The 8,106-nt window shown below is 41.8% G+C and overlaps 1 protein-coding gene across 1 annotated transcript; it reads right to left on the bottom strand.

The window, feature by feature from the left end:
* Positions 1-368: 368 nt before the first annotated feature.
* Positions 369-5,916, bottom strand: si:rp71-1g18.1 (uncharacterized protein LOC559922 homolog). The gene is made up of 4 exons (XM_062068813.1): positions 5,859-5,916; positions 5,728-5,816; positions 5,578-5,644; positions 369-1,477 (listed from the first exon to the last, which is right to left on the bottom strand). The coding sequence occupies exons 1-4, from the start codon at positions 5,914-5,916 to the stop codon at positions 510-512; spliced, it is 1,182 nt and encodes a 393-aa protein (XP_061924797.1). The 3' UTR covers positions 369-509.
* Positions 5,917-8,106: the final 2,190 nt, after the last annotated feature.

Raw genomic sequence — 8,106 nt, 5'->3', positions numbered from 1 at the left:
CTGTTCAAACTTGTTAAAGAAAACCCTGGCCTTGTTCTTGAGGGACACGTGGGCCTACTTAACACAGTGTGACTGTTCAAACTTGTTAAAGAAAACCCTGGCCTTGTTCTTGAGGGACACGTGGGCCTACTTAACACAGTGTGACTGTTCAAACTTGTTAAAGAAAACCCTTGCCTTGTTCTTGAGTGACACGTGGGCCTACTTAACACAGTGTGACTGTTCAAACTTGTTAAAGAAAACCCTTGCCTTGTTCTTGATGGACACGTGGGCCTACTTAACACAGTGTGACTGTTCAAACTTATTAAAGAAAACCCTTGCCTTGTTCTTGAGTGACACGTGGGTCTACTTAACACAGTGTGACTGTTCAAACTTGTTAAAGAAAACCCTTACCTTGTTCTTGATGGACACGTGGGCCTACTTAACACAGTGTGACTGTTCAAACTGGGTATAGTGTTACTTGTTAAAGAAAACCCTTGCCTTGTTCTTGATGGACACGTGGGCCTACTACGCTACTGTAGCTGAATGTTGGTCACTGCGGTGGCACTCGGAGAACCGAGTGTTCTCTGAGGTGGTACCTGGTTTGAGAACCGCCGGTCCGAGGTAGCGGGTGGTGCGGGTGGTGGTCGGCGCTGCAAGCCGGCGATGGTCTTGAAGGAGGGCACAAAGTCCCCGCACAGGCTGAGGTTGTGCTTCTCCAGGTTCTGCATGATGCGGAACGTCTTGCCGCACAGGCTGCACTCGTAGGGTTTCTCCCCCGTGTGGAAGCGCAGGTGCGTCTTCAAGTTCTCGCGCAGGCGGAAGCTCTTGCCGCAGCTGGCGCACCTGTGCGGCCGCTCGCCCGTGTGGAACCGCAGGTGGCGGCGGAGGTTCTTCCTGAGCGCGAAGGTCTTGGCGCACTTGGCGCAGGCGTAGGGCTTCTCGCCCGTGTGGAAGCGCTCGTGGCGGCGGAGCAGCTTGCGGCGCTGGAAGGCCTTGCCGCAGACGGCGCAGGCGTAGCCGTCGCGGGAGCGCGCCACCACCTTCTGGAGGCGCCACACGTCGTCGCCGCACGGCGCGAAGCAGCACAGGCGGTGCCCCGTGTGGACGCTCTGGTGGCGCCGCAGGTCTTTGGGCAGAGGCCACGCCTTTTTGCCGCCGCCCTCCTGCATCTTGGCCTCCATCTCGGCGGCGGTCAGCAGGTTGACCAGGCGCACCACGCAGCCGCTCGCCAGCTTCTGGTCGGGAGAGGAGAGTTTCAGCTTCATCTGCAGGAAGTTGTCGCCGCCCCTTGGCACGGGGACTTGCTCCCAGAGCGTGGCCGCCCCGTCGCTGGGGGAGGGGCTGTAGGCCGTGCCCTCCGCCGTGCTCACGCGGGACGGCTGAGGCTTCGCTTCCGCGGGCGCCAGAGACTCGCAGTGCAGGATTAGCGGAAACTTCTGACTTGCCGGGACCGCGTCGTGCTGGAGGACTAGAGGCTTGTGGTCGTCTGGAGTCGCACCTGCACACACAATATTTACTTACAACTTCCTGTTTTTATACCCGTTTTCTTACAAACCCCGTTTCCATATGAGTTGGGAAATGGTGTTAGATGTAAATATAAACGGAATACAATGATTTGCAAATCATTTTCAAGCCATATTCAGTTGAATATGCTACAAAGACAACATATTTCATGTTCAAACTCATAAACATTTTTAAATAAATCATTAACATTAGAATTTGATGCCAGCAACACGTGACAAAGAAGTTGGGAAAGGTGGCAATAAATACTGATAAAGTTGAGGAATGCTCATCAAACACTTATTTGGAACATCCCACAGGTGTGCAGGCAAATTGGGAACAGGTGGGTGCCATGATTGGGTATAAAAGTAGATTCCATGAAATGCTCAGTCATTCACAAACAAGGATGGGGCGAGGGTCAGCACTTTGTCAACAAATGCGTGAGCAAATTGTTGAACAGTTTAAGAAAAACCTTTCTCAAGCAGCTATTGCAAGGAATTTAGGGATTTCACCATCTACGCTCCGTAATATCATCAAAGGGTTCAGAGAATCTGGAGAAATCACTGCAGGTAAGCAGCTAAGCACGTGACCTTCCATCCCTCAGGCTGTACTGCATCAACAAGCGACATCAGTGTGTAAAGGATATCACCACACGGGCTCAGGAACACTTCAGAAAACCACTGTCAGTAACTACAGTTGGTTGCTACATCTGTAAGTGCAAGTTAAAACTCTCCTATGCAAGGCGAAAACCGTTTATCAACAACACCCAGAAACGCTGGGCCTGCGCTCATCTAAGATGGACTGATACAAAGTGGAAAAGTGTTGTGTGGTCTGACGAGTCCACAATTCAAATTGTTTTTGGAAACTGTGGACGTCGTGTCCTCCGGACCAAAGAGGAAAAGAACCATCCGGATTGTTATAGGCGCAAAGTGTAAAAGCCAGCATCTGTGATGGTATGGGGGTGTATTAGTGGCCAAGACATGGGTAACTTACACATCTGTGAAGGCGCCATTAATGCTGAAAGGTACATACAGGTTTTGGAGCAACATATGTTGTCATCCAAGCAACGTTACCATGGACGCCCCTGCTTATTTCAGCAAGACAATGCCAAGCCACGTGTTACAACAGCGTGGCTTCATAGTAAAAGAGTGCGGGTACTAGACTGGCCTGCCTGTAGTCCAGACCTGTCTCCCATTGAAAATGTGTGGTGCATTATGAAGCCTAAAATAGCACAAGGGAGACCCCCGGACTGTTGAACAACTTAAGCTGTACATCAAGCAAGAATGGGAAAGAATTCCACCTGAGAAGCTTCAAAAATGTGTCTCCTCAGTTCCCAAACCTTTACTGGGTGTTGTTAAAAGGAAAGGCCATGTAACACAGTGGTGAACATGCCCCTTCCCAACTACTTTGGCACGTGTTTCAGCCATGAAATTCTAAGTTAATTATCATTTTCAAAAAGTTTATGAGTTTGAAAATCAAATATGTTGTCTTTGTAGCATATTCAACTGAATATGGGTTGAAAAGGATTTGCAAATCATTGTATTCCGTTTATATTTACATCTAACACCATTTCCCAACTCATATGGAAACGGGGTTTGTACATTATTTTGTGTGGCTGGCTGAATTATTGTATGTGGTCCGCCACTTTATTTTGTGTGGTCAGCTACATTATTTATTGTGGTGAGCCATATAATCTTATGTGGTCCGCCACCTAATTGTATATGGTTAGCTACATTATTTTATGTGTTCACACACATTATGCATGGCGAAGTTGGTAGAGTGGCTGTGCCAGCAATCGGAGGGTTGCTGGTTACTGGGGTTCAATCCCCACCTTCTACCATCCTAGTCACGTCCGTTGTGTCCTTGGGCAAGACACTTCACCCTTTGCTCCTGATGGCTGCTGGTTAGTGCCTTGCATGGCAGCTCCCGCCATCAGTGTGTGAATGTGTGTGTGAATGGGTGAATGTGGAAATACTGTCAAAGCGCTTTGAGTACCTTGAAGGTAGAAAAGCGCTATACAAGTATAACCCATTTATCATTTATTTATGTATTATTTAAAGTGGTCCCCCACATTATTTATTGTGGTCGGTTACATTATTTTGTGTGGCCGGCTAAATTATTGTATGTGGTCCGCCACTTTATTTTGTGTGGTCTGCCACATTATTTATTGTGGTTAGCCATATAATCTTATGTGGTCCGCCACCTTATTTTATATGGTTAGCTACATTATTCTATGTGTTCACACACATTATTTAAAGTGGTCCCCACATTATTTATTGTGGTCCGTTACATTATTTATCGTGGCCGGCTAAATTATTTTATGTGGTCCGCCACTTTATTTATTGTGGTCGGCTAAATTATCTTATGTGGTCCGCAACTTTATTTTGTGTGGTCCGCCACTTTATTTATTGTGGTCGGCAACATTTTGTGTCTGCCACATTATTTATTGTGGTGAGCCATATAATCTTATGTGGTCTGCCATATTATTTTATATGGTTAGCTACATTATTTTATGTGTTCACACACATTATTTAAAGTTGTCCGCCACTTTATTTTTTGTGGTCAGTTACATTATTTATTGTGGCCGGCTAAATTATTTTGTGTGGTCCGCTACTTTATTTATTGTGGTCGGCTACATTTTGTGTCTGCCACATTATTTATTGTGGTCCGCCACATAATTTTATATGGTTAGCTACATTATTCTATGTGTTCACACACATGATTTAAAGTGGTGCCCCACGTTATTTATTGTGGTCCGCCACTTTATTTATTGTGGTCGGCTACATTATTTCATGTGGTCCACCACTTTATTTATTGTGGTCGGCTACATTATTTTGTGTGGCTGGCTAAATTATTTTATGTGGTCCGCCACTTTATTTATTGTGGTCGGCTAAATTATCTTATGTGGTCCGCAACTTTATTTTGTGTGGTCCGCCACTTTATTTATTGTGGTCGGCAACATTTTGTGTCTGCCACATTATTTATTGTGGTGAGCCATATAATCTTATGTGGTCTGCCACATTATTTTATATGGTTAGCTACATTATTTTATGTGTTCACACACATTATTTAAAGTGGTCCGCCACTTTATTTTTTGTGGTCAGTTACATTATTTATTGTGGCCGGCTAAATTATTTTGTGTGGTCCGCCACTTTATTTATTGTGGTCGGCTACATTTTGTGTCTGCCACGTTATTTATTGTGGTCCGCCACATAATTTTATATGGTTAGCTACATTATTTATTGTGGTCGGCTACATTATTTTGTGTGGCTGGCTAAATTATTTTATGTGGTCCGCCACTTTATTTTGTGTGGTCTGCCACATTGTTCATTGTAATGAGCCATATAATCTTATGTGGTCTGACACATAATTTTATATGGTTAGCTACATTATTTTATGTGTTCACACACATGATTTAAAGTGGTCCCCCACGTTATTTATTGTGGTCCGCCACTTTATTTATCGTGGTCAGCTACATTTATTGTGGTCCGCCACTTTATTTATTGTGGTCGGTTAGATTATTTTGTGTGGCTGGCTAAATCATTTTGTGTGGTCTGCCACATTGTTCATTGTAATGAGCCATATAATCTTATGCAGTCCGCCACCTAATTTTATATGATTAGCTACATTATTTAATGTCGTCCACATTATTTCACGTGGTCTGTCACTTTATTTATTGTGGTTGGCCACGTTTTAAAGCGACCCCCTCCCCCACGTTATTTCAAGTGGTCCGCCACATTATTTTATGTGTTCCCACGCATTATTTATTGTGGTCAATTAAATTATTTCACGTGGTCCGCCACTTTATTTGATGTGTTCTCTCTTTATGTTGTCAGGTCTGTATTAAATGATTCATCAAAACAACAAAAATAGAAATCAAATTATTTATTTATAAAATTTATTATAATAATATTATAATTTATTATTAATTAATTTATAAAAATTATTTATTTATTTATTAAATCTTTTTTCTAATCAGATTACTCAGTTAATTGTCGCAGCCCCCGTTTTTAGGTGCAAGACCCGACTCACGCTTACAGTCTGTGAACAGAACGGAACTCGTTTGCGACCCGAGGACCACCTGCTGTGGTTTCTTACCATTCAAAGTCAAATCAGGTTGCTGCCCACAATCCGTCTCAGGGACGCTGGACTCTGCCGCTGCCTGCTTCAAAGGAAAAGTACACAACTTTGTCAGGTGTGTACAGACGAGCTAAAAACGACTACACAGTACAGAAGAACTCCACTGACCTTCGTATCGTCTCCAGCAGGACGAAGAGGACAGAATATTCTGTGCGCCTCCTCCTCCTCCTCTTTGTACTTTAAAGAACAATCTCCATCTGAAAAAGACAAAGACAAGAGTCATGGTCACATTTCTTGACTTAGGTGCTCTGCACAGGTGTAGCGGACTATGTCTCGGCGTTCCAACCCTTCGTTCATTTATCCATTCATTCTGTGTGCCGCTGGAAGCCCTATGGGGGCTGCCTTTTGATGACATCCCTTCCTGTACACACGGACGCGGACATTTTGAAGAACTTCAAGGCTTGGGCACAATTGTCGTACCCTGCGCCTGTCAGCCTGTCTTAGGGATCACTTTGTGTGATCCAAAACGCTTTAAAAGGTGTCCAAACTCAGTCTTGCTGCATAGCTCCCGTGGGCTAGGCAACCACTGAGCTAGCATTTTAGCTAGTTAGCGTCCGGCACCTTCACTTCGAGGATTTTTTATCAGCAAAGGGGCCTATGTTCCGCAGCAAGTTTTTAATTGTGATGGGCCCGAAAAAGACATTTATTGCAGCGAAGGAGAAGGCACTACCGGGACACAAGACGATGAAGGATCACCTGACACGGCTACTTTGTGCAAACGCTAGCGGAGACTACGTGAGGCTACTGCTCGTTTGTTCGTCCGAAACTCCCAAAGTGTTCAACAACACCTCAAATAATTGTAGACACGACGTAAAATTATTTTCCCTTTTTTTTTTTTTTTTGGAGCGCCCTAACAAGACGTGTATGTGTGCGCGCATTCAGTGTTGACATTTAAGCTTGCTGTAATGTTGTTTGGATAAAAAAATAGATTGTTGAGCTATTACTCCCTTGTTATGTTGGTTTGATAGATATATATATGCGTGTGTGTATGTATATATATATATATATATATATATATATATATATATATATATATATATATATATATATGAATACGATTCTTCGATAATGTTCGCCAACCGAAAAGTTTGTATAGTGAAGCAGAGTTCATGCTGTGTATTTATTTATTATATATATATATATATATATATATATAGTATATTAAAATCGATTATAAAAATAGTTGGCGATTATTTAGTCATCAATTCGTTGGATCTATGCCATGCGCATAGGCAATGTTATTTATTTCTTTTTAAATGTTTTATTTTTATTTATGAACTGCAACATGTACAAACAGCTGAGAAACAATAATCAAAATAAGTATGGTGCCAGTATGCTGTTTTTTCCCCAATAAAATACTGGAAAGGATAGAAATGTAGTTTGTCTCATTTATCCGATTATTAATCGATTAATCGAAGTAATAATCGACAGATTAATCGATTATCAAATTAATCGTTAGTTGCAGCCCTAATATATATGTGTATATATATATATATATATATATATATATATATATATATATATATATATATATATATATATATATATATATATATATATATATATATATATATATATATATATATATATATATATATATATATATATATATATATATATATATATATATATATATATATATATATATATATATATGTGTGTGTGTGTGTGTGTGTGTGTGTGTGTGTGTGTGTGTATATATATATATATATATATATATATATATATATATATATATATATATATATATATATATATATATATATATATACATACGTATGTATTAGAGATGCGCGGATAGGCAATTATTTCATCCGCATCACAAAAGTCGTCATCCACCCGCCATCCAACCGAACTAACATTTTATCAAAACCACAGCCACCCGCCCGTTGTTATATATACAATATAGACCCGGGGTCGCACCCTAATAGCAATAATTAGGGCGTGCTGTGATGGACTGCCTTTATCACCCTCTACAACATGTACAGACAGCATGACAGCCCACCCGCATGTTGTGTGCGGCTTCTGCTTGCACACGTAAGTGACAGCAAGGCATACTTGGTCCACAGCCATACAGGTTACACTGACGGTGGCCGTATAAAACAACTTTAACACTCTTAATATGTGCCACACTGTGAACCCACACCAAACAAGAATGACAAACACATTTGGGGAGAACATCCGCACCGTGAGACAACATAAACACAACAGAACAAATACCCAGAACACCTTGCAGTCCTAACTCTTCCTGGCTGAAATATACACCCCCCACACGCCGTTTTTTTGGTTCATGTCGATACTTTTTTCAGAAAAGTGATGCCAAATGAGTAGCGTGTGAGTATCGATATATCGATACCACAGGATCGATACGCACATCCCTACTCCGCGGTTGTGTCCGCAAACCGCGCATCTCTAGTATGTATGCATATATATATATATACAGTATATATATACAGTATATATATATATATATATATATATATATAT

Source organism: Entelurus aequoreus, linkage group LG14 (assembly GCF_033978785.1).
Source record: "Entelurus aequoreus isolate RoL-2023_Sb linkage group LG14, RoL_Eaeq_v1.1, whole genome shotgun sequence".
Taxonomy (NCBI): Eukaryota; Metazoa; Chordata; class Actinopteri; order Syngnathiformes; family Syngnathidae; genus Entelurus; species Entelurus aequoreus.
The sequence above is the reverse complement of the archived record's forward strand: the minus strand, read 5'-3'. Positions and strand labels throughout refer to the sequence as shown.

Bases quoted from the DNA above. Each gene is read 5' to 3' on its own strand.
- si:rp71-1g18.1 (XM_062068813.1), bottom strand. From the start codon at position 5,916: ATGAACGAAGGGTTGGAACGCCGAGACATAGTCCGCTACACCTGTGCA. The intron at 5,817-5,858 runs GTCAAGAAATGT...TGTCTTTTTCAG, and splicing joins CACCTGTGCAGAGCACCTAA to ATGGAGATTGTTCTTTAAAG. The intron at 1,478-5,577 runs GTAAGAAACCAC...TTGTGTGTGCAG, and splicing joins ACCTGATTTGACTTTGAATG to GTGCGACTCCAGACGACCAC.